This window comes from Leopardus geoffroyi, chromosome A3 (genome assembly GCF_018350155.1).
Source record: "Leopardus geoffroyi isolate Oge1 chromosome A3, O.geoffroyi_Oge1_pat1.0, whole genome shotgun sequence".
Classification (NCBI taxonomy): Eukaryota; Metazoa; Chordata; class Mammalia; order Carnivora; family Felidae; genus Leopardus; species Leopardus geoffroyi.
Window position 1 is genome coordinate 62,026,486 of NC_059336.1, and position 23,181 is coordinate 62,049,666.

General features: G+C 38.2%; 1 protein-coding gene across 1 annotated transcript in view; it reads left to right on the forward strand.

Annotated features, from left to right (window-relative positions):
• The window catches only part of TMEM131 (transmembrane protein 131), a 246,218-nt gene that overhangs the window by 105,760 nt on the left and 117,277 nt on the right, over positions 1 to 23,181 (forward strand). The window contains exon 4 of the mRNA XM_045445797.1: positions 14,267 to 14,335. Within this exon, the coding sequence (XP_045301753.1) occupies positions 14,267 to 14,335 (69 nt within the window). The remainder of the gene's footprint in view (positions 1 to 14,266; positions 14,336 to 23,181) is intronic.

Below are 23,181 nucleotides of genomic sequence, written 5' to 3' on the forward strand. Positions count from 1 at the left end.
CTGCTACAGTGCTGGATGGGCAAGATAGTCCAAGACTCCTGCGCTGGTATAGAGCATGTGTTCCAATGGGGAAACAGACAGTAAGTCACTAAATAAATAAACTCACCTAGAGTTTATTTGGAATAGGCAGGACTCCATTGCTTCTTAACTTTGGATGTTGAGGAAGGTTTCTCTGAAATGATGTTTAAGCTTACCTGGTGAAAGTCTTAGGGAAGAGCATTTCAGACACAGGAACAGTTAGTACAGAAGTCTTGCATTGGGGCAACACTAGTGTTAATATTGTTATCAGAGCTGAAAAATGTTAGTATATACAACTTAGTAAGAAGGGTGTGTGTGTGTGTGTGTGTGTGTGTGTGTGTGTGTGCGCGCGCGCGCGCATGCGCACTTAATGTTCATAAGAAGAACCAGAGTCTTCTAATCTTTATGTTTTCTGGTATCTCTGGGAATTAAGCCAAAATATTGGGCTGGGAAATATTTTCCAAATTAAGGGTTGTTGGGATTCTTTAATGACTGTATAATTTGCTTATTACTGGGTACAACTGTTTTGGTTGCCTACAGTTAACCATAAGCTCTAGAAATTGTAGTTAGATCCCAAACTTGGTAATATCTCAATGACAGATAAAGTCTGCTAACACTTGCAGTTTTAAATTTTTAAATTTTTTGGAAAAGCTAAAGGGAATGTCCTTAAGCTGTTTTTTAAGATTTCATTTGGGTTTGTACTTTTATTTTCTAACTCTGGAGCTTTTAGCTGCACATGAAGTGACATATATGCAAAAAAAAAAAAAGTACTACTTTGCATAAATCTTAAAGACTGTAGTAAATTGATAATAGGAAGTCAGCGTATCAGAAGTGAGCTTAAGTAAAGGTATGGTTCGCTTTGCATTAAATGCATCTTGCATTTGCAGATGTTGGTAAGCTCCTTTGAGTAGGCCAATTTACTTCACTTATTTTTTAAAAGTATCATATTACTCTCACCTTAAATACAAGTGTGACAGAATTGAGATTTCTGGAATGGTGGTGTGAGCAGCTTGGGGACTTCTCCCCATAAGAAGCATTTCTTAAGATGATTAAAATCTGCAAAAACAGAATATCTGGAGATTGATCAAAGGACTTACAATGAATTGAGAAATATTTATTCAACAAAATCTATATAAACTTGGTAAGAGCAGTGGGAAGCTATAGTATTTAAGCTAGAGACTGCACCCATCACCCTGCAGCTCTGCCTTGCTAAGAACTATTTCAGTGGGCTCAGCAGACAAATGGATGTTCCCCATCTCTCCCAGCTCACTGGGATGGAACAGTTATTCCAGTTGGATTTGGCTGCCAGCGAGCACTGGCAGATCTCATTTTCCATAAGCTTCATGCTATAGAGGCTTATTTTGAGTGGCTGGTGGTAATCAGGTGAAGTTTGTCTCTCCTCTACCCCATTCCCACAAATAAGGATGATCAGAATGGGCAGCTGGTGAAAAGAGCAGTCCCTTTTTCCTACACAGCCCTGTGTCCTGGGAGAGCATTTTCATTGTGCTCAGCAGCTGAGTGACAGGCCTCCTGTGCCCCAGCTTCCTAGGCAAAGGACTATTCTGGGTAGATTTAGCAGCCAGTGAGCCTAGGGATCGGTCTGACCAAAGATGTGCAAGACCTGTACTCTGACCTTAACTGAGAGTAATTAAAGAAAACCTACAAATAAGTGGAGAGAGAATACTGTCTTCATGGGTAAGAAAACTCAATATTAAGGTGTCAGTTCTCCCCAAATTGATCTATATATTTCAGTGCAATCCCGATCAAAATCCCCACAGTAGAGATTGCCTATAATCTAACCAATTCTGAAATTCATATGGAAATGAAAGTAACTTAAAATAGTAATAATGTAATAGAATCCAGTACATTATTAAAGATTATTGAAGATGTAGAAAACCAATAAAATGACCCATAATCAAGAAAAAAAAAATAGAAACAGACCTAGAAATGACAGAGATGATGGAAGTAGCATACAGGGAATTTAGTACATCTATTGTATGTGTTCAGTGATTTAAAGGAAAACATGAGAATAAGGAAAAATGGACATTATGAAAAAATAAATGGAACCTCTGGAGCTGAAAAATACAGTTTCTGAAGTAGAAAATTTCACTTACAGCAACATAGATGACATTAAAAAAGAAAAAGTGAAATTGAAGACATAGTGATGGAAACAACCCAAACTGAAGCACAGGAAGTAAAAATTACTGGAAAAGAATAAACAAACCCCTGGTGACCTGTGATACCATGGCAAGCAATTTAACACACATATAGTTGAGTTCCAGGGAATGGGGGCGGGGAAGGCTGTGGAAGAACTTCAGTAAACCCAATGCAAAAGTAACAAAGAAAACCACACCAAGTCGCATAGTATTCATATTGCTGAAAGCCAATGATAAATTGAAAGGCAGCCAGGAATAAATAAATTACATGTAGGGATACTAAAGAGGAGAATGACTGGTGCCTTGTCATCAAAGACAGTACAAACCCAAAATCAACAAAATGGCATCTTAAAAATATCAAAAGAAAAAATTGTCAACCCCCAAGATATTATATCCAGCAGAATTATCCTCCACAAATAGATTTCCAGACAAAAGCTGAGAACATGTGCAGCCAGCAGACTGTCACTATAAGAAGTGTTAGGGAAGTTCTTTACATTCTGAAGGTAGTAACCATTACAGGTGAAAACACAGCTCTAAGCACAATAATGAAGATCACCAAAAAGGTGAAAATATGTGGATAAATATAAAAGACATATTTTCTCATTAAAGATTGTTTTGAGTTAACTGACTTTTAAAAACAAAAGTAATTACAGTGTTTTATGGGATTGATAACTTGTATATGTTACACGTATGATGACAGTACAAAGGGCAAGGGAGGGGTAATTGAGTTGTAAAGCTCTTACATATGTGTAAAGTAGTATAATATTATTTGGAGTTAGACTGTGATAAGATGAAACAAATACTAGAAGATATATTAAAATCATTTGAAAAGAAAAACAACCCAAAGAGATCTAGCTAATAAAGCAGTCATGGAGACAGAGTGGAATACTAAAAGAATACTTGATCTAAAAGAAGGCAGATGAAGAAGACAAAAAGAATAAAAAGCAGATGGAAAAAATTGAAAACAAATAGCAAGATGGTAGCCTTAAATCAAGTATATCAAAAATTATAATAAATGTGAATGGTTTCAATACCAGTTTTCAGACTCTATTAAAAAATAAAGATCCAAGTATATGCCATCTCTAAGAAATGTACTTTATTTTTCAAATTATATTTAATTTTTTACCTTTTGTTTTGCAGTGATTTTAGTTATTTTTTAAACATTTTTTAGTTTATTTATTTTGAGGTGGGGAGGGGCAGAGAGAGAGGGAAAGAGAGAATCCCAAGCAAGCTCCATGCTGTCAGCACAGAGTCCAGTGTGGGGCTCCATTCCACGAACTGTGAGATCATGACCTGAGCCAAAATCAGGAGTCAGATGCTTAACTGACCGAGCCACCCCAGGTACCCCAGCAGTAATTTTAGTTTAGGGAAAAGATGCAAAAATAGTACAAAGGATTCCTATATACCCTTGACCTAGATTCCCACTTTATTTAATATTTTACATATGCCTTATCATTCACAATCTGCCTCTCTACCTCTTCTCTCCTTCCTTTTTCTTCCTTCCCTTCCCCTGTTTGTCCTATGTATACATATAATGTATATGTAAGCATTTTTTTTAATTTTCTGAGAATCAGCTATAGATGTTGCTCCTTTACTCCTAAAAACTTCAGTGTATAGTTCTTATAAAGAGGTATATTATTTTATAAAACCAAAGTATACATATCAAAATCATTAGATTAACACTAACACACATAGTATTTTTTAATCTGTAGACTTTGTCAGTTGTCCCATTATTGGGACAATTTTTATTTTAAAAAGAAGATAAATTTTGGTCCAAGCCTCAAGTCCGTATCGGTCATATTTAATTTTCATGTCTATTTAGTCTCAACTTTAATGTGCAACAATTGACTTGTCTCTTTATGTCCTTGACATTTTTTTTTAAGTAGTGGCCATTTTATAAGTAGTGGCCACCATCCTAGTTTGGGTTTTCTCATGTTTCATTTCAGATTATGTGTTTTTGGCAGGAATATCACTTAAATTTGTGTCCTGCCCAGTCCGTCTGATTATCAGCAGGTGCATGGTGTCTCTTTGTTCGATTTTTCTTTTGTAATTTATAAATACCTCTCCAAAAAGTACCTTGAGACCATGTAAATATGCTGTTTGGCATCAAACTCTTACTAGTTACAGCATTCACTGGTGATTCTTGCCTGGAAATTACTGCTCTGGTGATTTTTTTTTAACTTTATCATTCTTTCTGTGTTTATTAGTTGACATTCTAGTGCAAGGAAGATGTAAAGGTCAAACTTCGTTTTTGCAGGTGTATGTATCCAGGTATTTCACCACCATTTTTTGCAAAGACTATCTTTTCCTCATTGAATTACCTTAGCACAGTCACTAAAAATCAATGGACCGTATATGTTTGGGTCTGTTCTGTATGCTTTTTACATGTCCCCTTTCATTGAACACTTCCTTACTTTCTGAAACATCAAGATGTTCTAGGCTTACCTCATAATTTTCCTGCCCAAGCCCTGGAATATCCTATTTATTCAGAGACTTCTGCTTCATTTTAGTGGAGGATATTTACAAACTAAGATCTGTGTGCTATGTGTACTCATTGCTGCTGGGGTGTCGTTGTCTCTAGGTCTTGTTAGTGAGAGTTAGGAATGTTTCTGTATGTGTGTGTGCACAAACACACACATCTCTTTCTATATCTATGTATATTCAAAACCATGAGTTGTTACCAATAACTCCATTTTTAACACACCACCACAGTGTTCCTTCTGTCCCTTTTTTCTGTATATTTTCTGTATATTTTTTTGTGTCTTCTCCAGCTATGAGAAACCTGGCTCCAGTTATCCACAGAATTTATACCTGATTTCTCAATCCTAGAATACAAACAAATTCATTTCAAATTGGCTAACTCATACCACCATGAAAAACAAACCTACTAGTTGAAGTACAGTGTTTAGAATATATTTTTAGTTTGAATGTATATGGTCAAAAATACTATATTCAGAATTTACGTGTGTTATGTTCTTTACCTTTCTTTCCATCCTCTCCACTGCCCTCTTCCATCATCATCTACATTGTAGGTCTGTTCATTCAAAAGAAAGTTTGGTTCTTTGGTTTCTGTCTATATTCCATTTGAGATTTTTTTACCTCCATCTTACAAGTCCACTCATTTTAAATATGTGAAACAATAGGATTCAAAAAGTCAGAATGATACAAAAATGTCAAATGTGAACGTTTTTAATATGTTTCTTTCTCCACAAAAGGAAGCATGGTATAGACTTTTTAATGTTTTGTTTTATTTACTTAAAAATCTATCCTTTAGAGACCTTTCTCATTATTTTTATAGACTGCAACATACTATATATTATGTGGATGTGGATTATATACGAGCAATTTGCTTCTAGTATTTTGCAGTTGCAAACTGCTTCAAAGAATAGCCTTGTGTATATGGATTTTCACATTTTTGAAAGTTATCTGCAGAATAGATTCCTACTGTTAGGATTTCTGGGTCAAAAGATAAGTGCATATGTAATTTGTATTGTTGAAGGAGCATGGTTAGGGTAAATTCCTAGACATGGGATTGGTGAGTCATATATAGGTTTGTTAGTGTTGTCAAATTCTCTTTCAAAAGAGCTGTGCCAGTTGGCGTACCCCTCATCAGTAAATTAGAGTCGCTGTATTCCTATGGCTTTTCCTACAGGAAAGGGAAATACTTTTTAATTTTTGTCAATCTGATAGGTGAGAAATTCTGTTGTCATGTAGTTTTAGCTTGTCTTTCTCTAGTTATGAGTGAGGTTGTATATGTCTTTTATACTATGCTTATATTTATCTTTTGATACTGTCTGTTCATTTTTATTCTACCTCCTTTTCTATAGGACCTTTGATCTTTATTTCTTCCATTTAAACAGTTTTTTATTAAGGATAGTAATCCTGTGTTGCAAATATTATCTTCCTGTTGGTCATGGAGATGTGATTTTGAAGAAAAGCACTTTTTTTTTTTAACACTTATTCACTTTTGAGAGACAGAGTGTGAGTGGGGGAGGGACAGAGAAAGAGAGAGAGAGAGAGAGAGAGAGAGACAGAATCTGAAGCAGGCTCCAGGCTCTGAGCTGTCAGCACAGGACCTGACAACAGGGCTCAAACTCAGTAGACCACAGATCATGATCCGAGCTGAAGTCAGATGCTTAACCAACTGAGCCACCCAGGCACCCCTGAAGAAATGAACTTTAAGTATAAAAACACAAAAAGTAAAAAGATGGAGTAGGGAATAACACTATCAGAGAAGTTAGACTTTAGTACAGGAAATATTATTAGAGATAAAGAAACACATTTTATTATTACAGAAGAGATAATGTATCATCCCAAGTCTGTATAAGTCTAAATATTAGAGTTTCCAAATACATGAAGAAAACATAAATGTTTTTTGTTCCAAATATTTGTTCCAAGTAAATGAAAAAAAACAGAAATGAAGGCAAATTCACAACTATAGTTGGAGATTTCAAAATTCAGCTGTCAATAAAATAAACAGAAAATCAGTAAAGGTATAAAAGACTTGAACAACACTATCAACCAGCTTAACCTCGTAGGTATTTTTCTTCATAGATATTTATTGAACACTTCACCCAGCAATTGCAGATTATGTTCTTTAACACAGCAGAATTAAAATAGAAATCACTAACAATTTGGGAAAACTTTTAAATTGAAATTAAAGCCTATGACAGAATTCAATATCTATTCATAATTAAAAACACTGAGCAGACTAGAATTTCCTTGGTCTGATAAAGACCATCTGTGGAAAAACAACAGTTAACATGATTCTTATGGTAAAAGATTCAGTGCTTTCTTTCTGTTGAGAACAAGACAAGGATGTCCGCTTTTATTTCTCTCCAGTATTGTACTGGATGTGCTAGTCAGTACATTAAGGCAAAAAATAGAAATAAGAGGCATCATCTGGAAAGGGAGAAATGTGTTTGTCTACAAATAATATGATTGTGTGCATAGAAGATCCTAAAGAATATACCCGAAAAGCTTTGAGAATAAGTTAATTTAACAAGATTGAAGGATATATAGTACTTTTCTATATTCTAAGTGCAAAAGTAAAATGTTATATAAAAATGCCATTTATAGTAGCCTCAAAACATGTTACATACTTCAGGATGAATTTACAAAAAAAAAAAAAAAACCCAAAAAACAAAAAAACACCAAACTTTGAAACCCATACACTGAAAACCATGTGGGAATTAGGAGCACCAACCCCCTGTCCAGTTGAGAATCCACTTATAATTTTTGACTTTCCAAAAACGTAACTACAGATAGCCTAATGTTGACCAGAAGGCTTATTGATAACATAAACAGTTGATTAACACATATATTGTATGACCTGAGCTGAAACCAAGTGTCAGACACTCACCTTACTGAGCCACCCAGGTGCCCCCCCATTCTGTTTTCTTTTTGCTCCTCTTCTTGGATAATTCAGAATTACCTTTCAGTTCATTGATTCTTTCTTCTGATGGTCAGATCTGTTGCTGAAGCTCTCTGTTGAATTCTTCAGTCCAATTATTATATTCTTTATCTTTAGGATTTCTGTTTGGTTGTTGTTTTTTTATAGTTTGTTTCTTTGTTGAACTTCTCATTTCATTCAGGCATTTTTTTTTTTCTAATTCTATTTAGTTACCTGTGTGTTCTTACAGAGACAGTTCTTTAGTCAGCTTAACTTGGGGTTCTTAATGAGTCAGCTGAAAGTATCTTGAACAAGTGGGATTTACTATCCAGGTCGCTATTTGGCCAAGGACGCTTACTGAGCTCTGATGTCAGCAGGGGCACTGGCTGGGAATGGTTAGATAGGACTGCTGACTTAGTTCCCTGTCCATGCACAGCTAGAACATGGCCTCCACAGTGCTTGGATTCTCTGCCCATGTTTCTTGGTTGGGCAGGACTGGGTGCTATACTCAGCAGTTAGGCAGGACTATGAATTTGTTTCCCTGCCTGTATGGGGCCCTAAAACAGGCTCCCTAGCCATTATGACTTGATGGCTGGGGACCTGAATCTAGCAAGCTGCCCACCAAGCTCTCTGGCCAGATGGGGCCACCACCTCAGCTCTGCACATGAGCTAAGCCACTGGCTGGGTTCTCTGCTCAACTGTCCTTTTAAGCAGGGCTGCAGGTTAAGCTATGCAGCTTCCTAGATGCTCTGGTTAGGTTTCCTGGTTGGGTGGGGTGGAGTTATATTCAACCCTAAACAGATCTTTTAATTTGCTTCCCAGCCCAGGTTGGGCTATAGAACAGGCTTGTGGCAGGTGTGGCTCATTGGGTAGGGATCTAAATCATGTGGAATTGTCCACCAAGCTCCCTGGCCAGACGGGCCGGTGGCTTGACTTTGCAGTTGGGCATAGCCACTGCCTAGGATCTCCACTTGGGTGTCATTGCTAGGAGGAGTGTGGTCTGTCAAGATCCAAGCACTGGTTGCTGTACATCCTTCCCTCCCTTGCATCCCAATCTGATCTCCAGTGGTCAAGACCCACAGGTTCACCCCTGCAGATTCCCCCAGTGGTCCCCTTGTGACAAGACCCAAGTGGGCCTTCTGGGAAGCAACCCATAACACTGAGGAAGCTGGATATCCACCTTGGTCTATATCTTTCCCACTGGAAAAACTGTAGGCCCAGGGTACTCTCTTAGTGTGGTTCTGTCCCTGCCTTGGAGAGGTGATGTGGTCAGAGTGTAGCCATTCCTCTTACCTTTCTAATGTAGTCCTTTTCAGTCTCTGTGGTCCAGGAGGGTTCTTCAACCTCACTGCTGTGTTCTGGGATTTTCACAATAAGTGTCGTGTCCATGGATAGTTGCAGGTTGGTCTTCCTGTGAAGGGTGCTACAGTTAGCAACAACTTGAGTCACTGTCTCAGTGACATCACTCCCCAAAAGACAACATTTATAATAAGAAAAGGAGGAACAGGGAAAAGATATTCACAGTACACATATTTGACAAAGGGCATGTATCTAGAATATGTGAAGACCTCTTATAACTCAGTAAGACAAACACCCCTGTTAAAAAACTTTGAATAGACACTTTACAAAGGAAGATATCTAATTGAACAATAAATAAATGAAATGATATTCAACATTATTAGTCTTTAGAGAAATGAAAATTTAAGCTAAAATTTATAATTACGTGATTTATTTTAAGTCACTGTTTTTCAGCTGTCTCTAATAAGAATCATATTTGAGGGGCGCCTGGGTGGCGCAGTCGGTTAGGCGTCCGACTTCAGCCAGGTCACGATCTCGCGGTCCGTGAGTTCGAGCCCCGCATCAGGCTCTGGGCTGATGGCTCAGAGCCTGGAGCCTGTTTCCGATTCTGTGTCTCCCTCTCTCTCTGCCCCTCCCCCGTTCATGCTCTGTCTCTCTCTGTCCCAAAAATGAATAAACGTTTAAAAAAAAATTAAAAAAAAAAAAAAAGAATCATATTTGAAACTATTTTAAACTGTTGATGACTTTGAAAATTTTATATGTTAAGGTACTTTTCCCCTCTTATTTCTGCTTGCAGTACTTATTGTGGATCAAGATGCAAAAGAGTAGTAACCAAATGTGAGAATATAACTGGTTTCTGGGTTTTTCCTAGACTTAAGGAATCACATTCTGGAGGTGGGGCTCTGGAATCTGCATTTCTACAAGCGTTCTAGATGATTAAGAAAGATACAGGTAGACCACAGAGCATTCTTTAAGAAGTACTGGGCCAAAGAGTACCTTTTGTTTAGGTACTAATTGCCTTTAGGAAAACATTTCAAATTTCCTGGTTTAAACAAATTCCCAAAGCTCCAAAAAGGCTTTATTTGCTTCATTTGGGAGCTACCTGCTTAACTTGGACCTCACAGTCCACCAAGCAACATTGACCATGTCTCACAAGAAAGATTTTTTGTATCTCCTCAGTTGTTCCCTTGCTTGAAGTCAGAAAATAGTCCTTATGCATCTCCTTATCCCCAAATAAATAATAAAAGGAATAAAAATATTTGAGACTTTGAGAACAAATACAATCACTGTAGGAAGCATAAAATCATCCAATATTCTATTATAATGTCTCAGTCTGTTTCTTTGAAATTGGCAAAGAATACCATTTTTTACATTGCCTTTGCCCCAATTTATTTTTCAACATTAAAGACTTGCAAACATTTGCTTTCTGTTAATAAGACGCTAAACAATGTCATGCCCTTTTAAAATAAGCGTAGTAGTGGGGCGCCTGGGTGGCTTGGTTAAGTGTCCAACTTCAGCTCAGGTCATGATCTCACGGTTCGTGGGTTCGAGCCCCACATTGCGCTCTGTGCTGACAGCTCAGAGCCTGGAGCCTGTTTCAGATTCTGTATCTCCCTCTCTCTCTGCCCCTCCCCCACTCGCACTCTGTCTCCCTCTGTCTCAAAAATAAACAAACATTAAAAAAAATTTATTATTTTTTTATTTTTTTGACAGATAGAGACAGAGCATGAGCAGGGGAGGGGCAGAGAGAGAGGGAGACACAGAATCGGAAGCAGGCTCCAGGCTCTGAGCTGTCAGCACAGAGCCCGACGCGGGGCTCAAACTCACAGACTGCAAGATCATGACCTGAGCCGAAGTCGGACACTCAACCGACTGAGCCACCCAGGCGCCCCTAAAAGAAATTTTTTGAAATAAGCTTAGTAGCAAACATCTCCGTCAGCTGTGGATACATGACAGCTATGTCATTGAATTTTGGGGTTTTTTTAAATAAGATTATACCTGTGACAACTTGTGTTGTACCCACGCAAATATTAAACTGTTTCTTAGACATAAATCTGCTATTGTTTTGAAAATACATGTTTGTTTATGAGGGAATCATCTTTATGTATTTTTCCCCTCTCATATTTTGTGAGAAATCTGTAAATAACAAATGTCAGACACCACTTCTGTGGAGCACTTTTTGGGAGGTCTTAGCCCACTTAAAGCATAAAAAATGAAAACAAGGGGCACCCGGCTGGCTCAGTCAGATAAACATATGACTTCGGCTCAGGTCATGATCTCACATTTGTGGGTTCAAGCCTTGCGTCAGGCTCTGTGCTGACAGCTCAGAGCCTAGAGCCTGCTTCGGATTCTGGGTCTTCCTCTTTCTCAGTCCCTCCCTCACTTGCGACCTGTCTCTCTCTGTCTCTCAAACAATAAAACATTAAAAAAAATTTTTTTAATAAATTTTTTAAAAATGGAGACCAGTTCTAAGGATTTAAAAGGAAGAAATAGAATTGCCATTGCTTGCAGATGACTTGTCTACAGAGGTAATCAAAGATAGTGATCATTTTGGCAGCACAGGTATTGACAGGAAAATCTAAGGGAATCTATAGACAAACTATTAGAATCAACTTGCCAAAGTGACTTGGGTATGAGATCAGTACACAAAAATCAGTAACTTTAAAAAATAAAAATGTAAAAAAAAGTCATTAACTTTTTTTTTTAAGTCAGTAACTTTTTTATGGAAAGTAATAACCATAGATATCCAGCAGCCTACTTAACATCTCATTTAGATAAGACATCTCAAATTTAAATGTCTAAAACCATAAGTACGCTTGAACATCTAAACTGTCTATCCTTCCTCACTTCTTACCCACACCTCCTATGTCATGACTACATATCTGGTTTCTCAGGCCAAAATTTTAGAATTAAGTCATTCTTGATTTCTCTCCTTTCTCTCACGTTCCAAAACCAATCCATCAGCATGACCTATTGCCTCTACCTTCCAAATACATTCAGAAAAGAGCCATTTCTCACCACACTGCCTTGCACTCCCACAGACCACTGCTACCATCATTCCCTCTTGTCTGGACTACTGCGAGACTCCCTTGCTGTCACTCTGGGGCTCCTACAGCATACAGCATCTAGAATTAACCTTGTCAGATGTGTCAGATCACGTCACTCCCTTGATGAAAACACTACAGAGGCTTTTTGTTACACTTAGAATAAAATGCAGGCTCCTGAAAGGAGACGTGGCCTTTGTACTTCTCTGATCTCAGCTCCTACTTCCACCCCCTCCTTCCCGTCACTCTGGCCGCTTCGGCCCTCTGTTCCTCAACATGCCAAGGTATGTCTCTTTTCTTCCCCCAGATCTCCACCACTCAGGTCTTGGCTGCAGCACCCCTCCTCACAGAAGCCTTCTCTGTTCCTACCGTGTTTGGTCTGTCTCTTTGTATGTCCCATCATTACCTTGTAGGTTCTACTTTTGTCTCCCCTACTGGGATGTTAGTGCGATGAGAGCAGGCTCTTTGCCTTGTTCCCATAGCACTGGCCACTAGACAGCCCCAAGCATTCACTACCTTTGTGTTGAGTCAGTGGGGGTGTGCATGTTTTTTGTTTTTGTTTTTGATCTTACCTGACCACTTTAGATGCTTCCATTTGCAACTTGGGGAATAGATTCTCATTTCTGTGAGAGAGAAAAAAAAAACTGTATCTTAATCTTCTTTATATCTCTAGCATCTAATACAGTCAATGTTTATATATATAAATTAATGACATATACATATGCTTCATGCATTATACTTTTCCCCCTTGATTGGATTAAGATTTTGTATGTTTGAGTTTCACACCCTTGAAACTGTTGAGCTAGTCGGCATCCCTTCATTTAAAGGTGCCAGAGAGTATCCTTGTTATATCATGCCTAAGGAGAGCAGAAATCAAAAGAAAGTAGATTCTTTACCTCTCACTGCAAGTGGCTCCTGTCTTGGGGGCACTTGTGCCTTCTTTGTTCCAGTGTCTTTAGATTTTTGCAAAGTAGGATCTTAGATTTTTGTAAAGTAGAATCTTAAATTTGCTGTTTTCCTCCTTATTTGTGTTTTTCATCTTTTCTGTTCAGCATGTGTAGAGGGATTATCAAGCTAAAAACTCTTTTAGACATTACTTTTAGCACATTGATTCTACTACTCAGACTATGTAATCTTTGCAGAGTTGAGTTAAAGCTAAATTTGCAACACATTCTCAATGTCCTTGTCTATTTCTAATATATTTCTAATGTATCATTTGAAGCTTGTGTTCTTGTGAATTATGGTAATGGAAATAAAGTCTTACAAAATGGTTTTTCTCTAACATCATTTCTTAAAATACAACAGAAAGATAAACATTCACTATTTAGAAATGTTAGTGGCTTCCTGAATTTTTTACTTTCTCTGTGCTTAAACAGATGACTAGAGGCATGTGGACATCCCCACATCCTCCCGGTCATTTCTATATTGCATCATTGTTAGGGCATGTCATGGTGATGTTTAGGAGGTTTGCTGTTCAGAAATCTGTTTTGGTGAGAAGTTCTAGTATCAAGTGGGAAAGTTAGAAATGATATTCATATATTTAGGCTAAGATGTTATAGATCGATGTGTTCCAAACTCTCAAATGAAAAAGCTATTTCAGTTCCTAAAACTTTGTCCCCAAATTCATTTTTGTTTAGTTCCTTTGACACTCTTGTTTGATGTGATTGTGGTTTTTGTCTGTATACTGTATTTGTCTGCCAAGGATGTGTAGTTGTGTTGACTATTTATTGTTCATTGTGCAGGTATCAAAAAATACAAGTGAACATATTTAGGTATGTTGGTATCAACTATATCAACCAAATAAATTTCAACATTGAATCTACTTGAGCATTTTCTGCTTTCACATACCTTTGAATAGGGAAAATACTCCCTTTTCTTCATTTTTTAAAACGTACATTTCTTGATTTCATCTAATAAGAAAAGTAATGCACAATCCTGATAGGACATGAGACTCCATTTTTCCTAAAGATGACAGTCTCCTTCCATCAAATATAAGAGATTTAAGGAAACATGGCATGTATTTTGATCTTCGTAAAAGAGTTCATTATTTTCTAACTAACAGTGAGTTTTCTCTCTACAGTTAAATTGTCTTTGAGTATGTTCTCTTATCCTAGAGTGGACCAGAATGGAGACTAATGAACCATTCTGAGATTATTAGGGCACGAGCAGTATTTATGGCAGCACCTGAGGGCAGGGAGAGGAGGTCGGCATACAACACCAAAATTGTTAGGCTCGAACACCGAGTATTCTTACTTAGAAAGTATTCTTTCTTGTGACAGAATTCAAGTGTCTGACTTCAGTTTGGGGATATATATTTTAAAGAATTATTTCTTACGCTGTTTTCTTTTTACTTACAGTATATCTCTGTACCGGGGTAATTGCAGACCTATACGATTTGAGCCACCAATGCTGGATTTCCATGAACAGTAAGTTTAAAATTTTCAGACCATAGTTTCTCATTAAACTATTATTTGTATTTTATGCATGCATTTGTCTTGCTTTTCACCCATGTTGTCTCTATGAGAAAGTTACATTCTCAAGTCGTCAAGGAAACCGTGTTGTTGAATATGGTTTGAAAATGGGAAGCAAGTATCTATTATGAGTATTAACTTCTGAAGTTTGAAAGATAACTACCTATAGAGTCCCTGGTTCATAGGATCTTATATTCAGGAGCTGCATGAAACTTTTAGGTTACTTTTCTGATTAGCACTTTATCTCCACTTTTATTATGTAAGTTTTCCATGTGGATATAGAAAGATACAGTATTTATTTGTTTGCATGTGCTTTTAAAGTGCAAACTTCTATATATCACCAAATAAATATTATCAGTAACCCAAAAGGACAAACAAAAGAAAATCCTGCAGAGAGTTGTGATTCAACCACAGAATTGCTTCCTCAAACCAGATTTCTGGCTTCCCTTCTACCTCTGGGTATCAGGTTTTGCACATCTCAGATACACTGAGGAGAAGACAAGGCTTCATCTGTATTTGGTTCCAACCTAATTTAGCAAGTAGATAAAGAGAATATCTTAGTGATATAACTGCTAGAGTAATGACACTCTGGTAAGTTAGGAGAAAAAAAGAATTTCAAAGGTAAGTGATAGAGAAACTGTATGTAGATCTCTTGATTCAGTTATTGAAATTTGTAATTTTCTTTAGTGTTGTCAAAATTGTAATTAGTCATTTTTTATTATAGTAAACACATTAGGTTTGAATAATTTGTTTCCAATCTCAAACCTGGAATAATCAAATACACTAATTATATTTGTGTAGAACCACGTTAGAGTAGGTAGCATTAATAGCAAGATATCTGATAGCAGCCCCCATCTTCTAAGGAGATTATATTCTGACACAGATCATGGATTTGGGTGGTGGAAGTGCACAGAAAAGTTCGTGTGATTCTTTGGGCATTTCTAGATGGAATCAATATTTTGGAATAGTCATTATGTAAGCAAAATTGACTTCTGGGGTGTCTGGGTGGCTCAGTTTAAGCATCTGACTCTTGATCTCAGCTCAGGTCTTGATTTCAGGATCATGAGTTCAAGCCCCATATTGGGCTCCACACTGGGTATGGAGCCTACTTAGAAAAAAAAAATTTTTGACTTCTGGGTGTTAGATTTAAAGACCATAATGTTCTGGGCTGCCTGGGTGGCTCAGTTGGTTCAACGCCCAACTCTTGATTTCTGCTTAGGTCAAGATCTCACAGTTCGTGAGATAGAGCCCACATCAGGCTCTGCACTGACAGCACAGAGCCTGCTTGGGATTCTATCGCTCCTTCCCTCTCTGCCTGCCTCTCTCTCTCTCTCTCTCTCTCTTTTTCAAAATAAATAATAAACATTTAAACAAAGAAAAGACCATAGTGTTTAGATAGGAAACACATCACTATCATTTCTTATAAAAACGGTTTAGGTACAATGTCGAGATTGCAAGGAACATAAAGTAGAGCCTTAATCCATTCATAGTAATGTGTCACCCACAGTCTCCTTCTGTCAGATGTAAGAGATTTAAAGAAATATGGCACATACTTTGATCTTCATAAAAGAGTTCATTATTTTCTAACAGTGAGTTTTATCTCTACAGTAAAATTCTCTTTAAGTATGTTCTCTCATCCTAGAGTGGACCAGAACAGAGACTAATGAAGAAACATTCTGATATTAGGGCATGAGCAGTATTTATAGTGATGCATGAGGGCAGGGAGAGGAGGTCAGCCTACAACACTGAAACTATTAGTCTCAAGCACCAGGTATTCTTACTTGGAAAGCTTAACAGTAACTATTCTGGAGAGATCTTGTCAAAAGTTATATCCAGCCCTTTTCACTTTATATAATTTGTTTTTTTAGAGAGTTTTATAAATTTTATACATCACTTGAGATAAAGACATTTTCAGCTGTACAAAATGCCTAAATAGAAATTAGGAATTCCTGTTCCAAATTCTCTCTCCCTGGATCCTTTAAATAATGCCCCATCCCTGAAATAGGAGAAATTGAGCTAATGTCACACAGGATTCTGGACTAGTGATTTTAACCTTTTTTTGATCATGGGATCTTTTGAGGACTAGATGAAAGCTGTGAACCTCTTCCTTTCTCTCTCCAAACTCACACAAAGACACACAGTTGTATACAAATGGCATCTTGCATACAGGTTCAGGGATTTTCTAGACATCCCACTCAAGGTCCATACCAGATCCTTCAGAGCTAGTGAGGAATTCCTGTTCTAGGCCACAGATTTTTAAATCACCACCACAGAACTTACTGGGATTTTGCTTATTATGCTAGCAGTGCATGTCCACTGTAGTAAACTTAGAAGATACTTACCAAGGGAAAGAAGAAAATAAAAAATTACCAACAGTTCAGCCCCTCAGAAACATTAACATTGAACTTTTATAGTTCAAGTCCTTTTTCCATACCTCTGTATTTATTTATCGAGTCACAAAAAACATAACCATATTTTCTGAACACAAACTGTTTTATAACCTGCTTTCTAAACATAATACAGTGTATTTTCTTCTTTATTCCATTGAATTATCTGTTACTTTATTTTACGGTATTAAAGGACATTAAATTGTAAGGATAGATCTGTTAAATTCATTTATTTTTTTTATATTGTTTTAAGTTTAATTCTTATCAGTGCTGAAGCTAATGATTTAAATACAGCATGACTATATCCTCAGGAGAAAGTCCTAAGAATGGAGTTGTAAAATGAAATGATATGCAGAATATAAAAGTTTTCAATTAATATTTAGGCTAGAGAATAATTTGGTGTCATGCACAAAGAGAACTGGTAAGAATAAGTGAATTAATGTGTGACTAGAGAGGAAATAAATGGGATTTCCTTAAGAGCCTGGAACTGAAATCTCATGAGCTGAGAGAAAGTGTGGAAGTTTATTGAAAGTGTGTGAATGGACAGGTGAATTCCAGTGCAAGCAAGGTTCAGGCAATACAGTGAAGAAAATTATTTGAAGCCTAGCATGAGGTCCTAGGTATAGCACAGGAAATGAATATAGTAGGTATACTAGACTATTCCCTAAGCCAGCAAATTTACATGCTACTCCCAAAATAGTGGAAAGGAAAAAAAAAAAAAAAAGAAAGCCATTCCACCATTTTAAACTTCTCTTCGTCCAGTCTGAGAGCACTGAATGGAGTTTGTTTTTTCTCACAAAGGTAGAAGTGGATCTGTAGAAGTAGGAGTTGGGGGCAGATGTGAACACATGTATACTAGGGTTCAGTCAGAGTTTTTATATGACTGTGTGAGTATATATATGTGTGGAGTTTTTATGAGGAATTGGTTTATACAGTGTGGTAACTGGTTAAGCCCAAAGTGTACAGGGGCAAGCAGTCAGGAATGGAAGATCATGAGTAGTCTGGAACCCCAGGGGCAGGAACTTAATGCTTGATATCCACAGGCAGGTTCTCAGGGAAGATGCTGAGGAAGCAGAACAATTGCAGATCCATCTGTTATTTGGAGTCTCTTAGGTAAGGCCTAACTTCTCTTTGAAAGGGCTTCCAACTAGTTAAAAGAGGTCTACATAATCTCTCTTTTAATTAATTTGAAGTCAGCTGCTTAGGGACTTGAATTATCTCTGCAGAGTCCCTTCCCAGCAGCACCTACATTGGTGTTTGAGTGAATAACTGGGAGAAGGTATATGTATGCTACAAAATGGCATCTGCCTCCCTTCCATGTTCCAGCTCTCAGGAGAGAGCATCACGTGTAACCCACCCTACGCAGAAATGTATGAGGGAATTCTGGGGACTATAGTTCAGCCCACTCCAGTTCATAGACCACAAAGCCACCACATGGATGTAAACAAAGAGGTTACTAAATTTTGAATTTTGACCCTACAAGATTGCAGATAATGTGACTGGAAGAATTTGCCCAGCAGTTTAGAGCTAAGTTTCTTTTTATGAAACTTGAAAGTAGTTTTAGTACAAAGAGAGTGAAGTTGTGCGTTTTCACTGCAGAAAGTAAATTTTCAGTGGGTTAGGAAGTAACTGATTGTTACTAAAGGATTTCAGGGAATAGATTTTTTTTTTTTCCACTCTAAAAAAGAGACTTAAAGAAATACCTCTCTTCCATGCTGAATATTGATTGTCTGCAGGCAATACCTGGGGTACTATGGGAACCATGTTGCAATTAGGGGTGCTAGTCTAAGGATAGAGCCAGCAAAATTTGTCTGAAAGTGGAAAAGTGGAAAGAACTTGCGTCCTTGATTATAGTGTTGAATTAATCGACCCTGGAACTGCCCTACTTTAGGTCTTCTTGTTGGATAACACTAATCTTGTCTTTCTTGATCTCTTGTAGAGTACGAGGCACCGCTGACTTCTTCCTCCTTCTCAGATCTTTGTCGGCCTCTATTCTTGTGAACTCACTCTGTGTTTTTCTCCTGTGTCTAAAGCTCTTTTTTTGTAGTCTCTTTCAGGGTTCTGTTCCCTGTCTGTCCCCTAACTATAGCTGCTTCTCTTTCCTCAGCCCCTTTTAGCCAACTCCACGTTTTTTACGGGGCGATCTCTTCCATGCCCTTGGCATATGCCTATGGTTTCCCAATCTGTGTCTCACCCCTCTCCCCCTACCACTTCCCTTGTGTTTGCAACAACACCTTAAACTCAGTGTGTCCTGCTTTTCTGTATTTCCAATCTCTGTGAATGGTACCAGTTAGTCACCAAAGCCAGAAATCCTGATGCTTTCTGGATTCTTTCCTTTACCTCAAAGCACTCCATCCCTTCCCCCCCCAAAATCCATTACCAGAATTCTATCAATTGTTCATATCTGCTTTTCTCTAATCTTGATTTCTCACCTCTCTCCTCTTAATTCAGGCCCTCTCATCATTTCTTATCTAGACTCTTACCACATGCCTGCCTTTTTCCAATTTATGAACTATACTATCAACAGAGAAATCTTTTTACTATCCAAATCTAACCATGTCATTTCCTGCATGCTTTCCCACAAAAAATCCTTTGATGGTTCCTGATGTCTTTAAGATAAATACTGAATTTCTCAATATAAAATCTGTCCTTTACCTTTCTCCCGTACGACCCCACCCTAAACCACCCCTGTGGAGCACTACTTACCATTTCCTGAAGTAACTGGGCTTTCCAAGCTCAGGCATGTTGTACATACTTTGAGTCTCCCCTGTAAAAAGAATTCTGTGGACACTTTCATATAAAAAAAAAAAAAAAAAAGGAGAAAGGACAGGTAATAAATGTGCCCTTAACCTAAATTCAAAAATAAATATTTTTGCCATATTTACTTCATATTTTTGCCCATTTTAAATCATTTGAGAGTAGTGGACATAATGCCATTTTACTCCAATACTCTTGAGCACACATTTCCATATATAAGAACATGCTACATAGCTATAGTAGTATTACTTGTAAGAAAATTAACAGTAGTTACAGGGTGCCTTTAATCCCTCTGTTTTGGCTAGTGCTGTAGTTGTTTGGTTCTAAGTAATAGAAATCTGACTGAAACTACAGAGGCAAAAATGAACATATATTGGAAGGAATACTGAGGACTGTAATATATCTGCAGAAAGGTCAGAGATACAGCTACGACCCAGAGACAACAGGATCCATGTTATCACACCGCCAGGAGTCTTCTCTCTGTCTTGTATCTCTGTTCCACTCTGTATTGGCTTATTCTCTCCCACTGCCAATAGCTTTTTCCTATGACGGTGAAAACAAATCCACTGACTGCTCTTCAGACCTATATTCTGTAGCCTCCCTCTATCACCGCATTCATAGCTTCTTTTCCCTTAGTTTGAAAAATCTCAAGAGTAGCACACTGATAACCTATGGTTAGATCATGTATGAACCCCACCAGACAAACAAGGAGAGTATTTGATAGTGAACCTGCCTTCCAGGTGTTGTCCCTATGTTTATAAGGGTTTCACCCAGTGCAGAGAAATCATACAATGGGCAGATACTCCAGTTGGAGTCCACTACAACCTCCTTGGCCTGTTGAATCCCTAATGACCTTTAGTACTGTAGAGTACTCCTCTTCTCTGTACAGCAAGCCTTCCCCAGCCTGCCTAGCAGAGGTCGAAAGTGCCTTCTGTCTGCTTCCATGGTGTTGTGTTCACCTCACAGAGGTGGGATGGATCCCGACCCAAAGTTTGGGTCAGCTGTCAAGACTGATAATGTCACATGCACACACACCAAGTTTATTATATTCAGAGAATGAAGCATGCAGGGTGGGCTCCCCAGCAAGTCTGAAAAATGCTCTTTAGAGTGCAGAGAAAGGAGACTAGCTTGGCTTTTATTGGCAGGAAGGAGTTGGTGAGGCTGGGGCAAACTTGCAAAGTTTGAACTTCTCACTAGATCCGAGAGAGAGAGAGAGAGAGAGAGAGAGAGAGAGAGAAAGAGAACTGGCTTTCTTATCTGCTTGCCCAGGTGTGGGATGTAATCAAACATCAGAAATGAAATTGGAGTCTTCATTACTCATGACATCTACTGACTTACGTCAGTGCGCTGGGTTTTGCTCTAATTGTCTGTTTGGATGTCTGTTTCCCTGCTAGACCAGGCTGTGAAGATAATTTACCTATTTATTTTTGTGTCTCTGGTACATGTTTCACACTCAACACTTTTGAAAAATTTTATTTTAGAAAGAGAACATGAGTGGGAGAGAGGGGCAAAGGAGAGAGAGAGAGAGAGAGAGAGAGAGAGAGAGAGAATCCAAAGCAGGCTCCACGCTCAGTACAGAACCCAACACAAGGCTTGATCCCACGGCCCTGGGATCATAATCTGAGCCAAAACCAAGAGTTGGACGCTCAACCCAATGAGCCACCCAGGTGCTGCACCACACTTAACACTTACATATGGTACATTATCTTATTTAAAAAAATTTTTTTTAATGTCTATTTTTGAGAGAGAGACAAAGAGCACGAGCCGGGGAGGGGCAGAGAGAGAGGGAGACGCAGAATCTGAGGCAGACTCCAGGCTCTGAGCTGTCAGCACAGAGCCTGACATGGGGCTCGAACCCACGAACCGTGAGATCATGACCTGAGCTGAAGTCTGATGCTTAACCGACTGAGCCACCCAGGTGCCCCTTCAGTAAATTAAGTCCAACAAGATTGCCTGTTGATTTCTTGATTTCAGTTAACTTAATTTTACATTCTCAAGTGATTTTGTCAGACTACAATGAATATTTGTTATACCTTTTCTACTTGATCCGGCAGTGTACTGACTTAATGCCCATGCTGGAAATGTTTCATTGTCTTGATATGTATAGCAATAATTTAAAGACTTGAGAAGAATATCCTTAACAGAACACTTTACAGTATTTTTCCAAAACGTGTAAGTAGTTATCATTGCTTACTACCTTGACTCACACACTGAAGTTTTGCCTTGTATGTTTTCTGTGACCTATTTCCATTGCTTGTGGTCATTTTTGGTAAATCGGTTTTAAAACACCCTTTGCAGTATCTGGAACAACTTTCAATTGGATAGAATTTACCATTCCAAGTTGTATCTGATGGTCATCCAGGGCTTCCAGGAGAGTTTCAGGCCTCTTAGCAAGGATGCCACTCTAGTACCCTGGCTGCTTTCTAGACCCCCCTGTAACTGACTCCTCTCACTACTTTGCTCATTCCTACTGCCCTCTAGAGCTTCTTTCGTAGTAAATCATGTTAACTTTCTTCAAAAATAGGCTTTCTTTGTTTTCATCTATTACATTTCAATTGATTCTGTAATTCTACCTCTTTTCCCCTCTCCCCTCCCTTCCCCCCATCTCTCTATTAACAGTTAGTTGGAACAGTCTGGGCATGACCACCTCCCCGCATCCCTCTGCACCCCCCTCAGTTATTTATGCCAGTGCTGTTAAATATTTTTCTGTTTCCATAACAACAACTTTTTTCAAACATTTGTTGCAGAGTGCAGAAAGATGCTTTGGGTGGAAACTTGGTTTGCTGAGTTCTTTGGTTTATGTAATTATTAAGTACAGAAAATCTTGATTTCAAATCTAAAGCTTAAAATGGAGACCTAATGGCTTAAAGAAAACTGGAAACTGTTGCTTAAAATGGAGGTCTTTATTTTCAAGTTAAATTCAGTTCTTGAAAGGTGTTTCTTCCAGTCACTTTTTCATAGTCCAATAAAATCAAGTAGGTTCTCTTCTAAAGAGATGTTTGGTGCCTTTTAGCTTTTCAAGTTTCTAACTATTCAACCAACAGCCCCCTCAGCCCTCAATCTAAAATGTGCTTAAGAAGATGTTCAGATTTTGTGGTAATTGAGTGGTACAGAGTACTGCATATTGATTTGACCCAGTTTCCTGCCAAAAGTTGTGCTTGGTAGAGTGCTGTGTCACTGTCATTCATAAGGTTTGTCTGAGGGCACTTGCTCAGCCATTTCTTCAGCTGTTTCCTGGCATTGCGTTGTCTTTCTGTGGCATGGGAAACTTGCCATTGACCACAAAATTGCAGCTTACTTTTCAAGCCGGTCTCTAGTTCATAACTTCTTCTTCCTAATTCTTTTGTGTCTCAGACTCTTCTGAAATATGGACAGTCAGTAGCTCTGCACAGACAGCACAGAGAACAGCTGTATATTTGATTCCACTTGGTTTATCTATAAATAATTCACACTGTCCTCTTTGGCCCTCCTTTGGTCTTTGGAGTAGGTGACAATGAAAACAAACAGAACTGGCACTGTAAGCATTTGAAAATCTTTTTTTTTATTTTAAAATCTTACTGTCTAGGAGCGCCCAGGTGGTTCAGTCGGTTAAACATCTGACTTTGGGTCAGGTCATGATCTCATGGCTCGTGAATTTGAGCCTCATGTCGGGCTCTG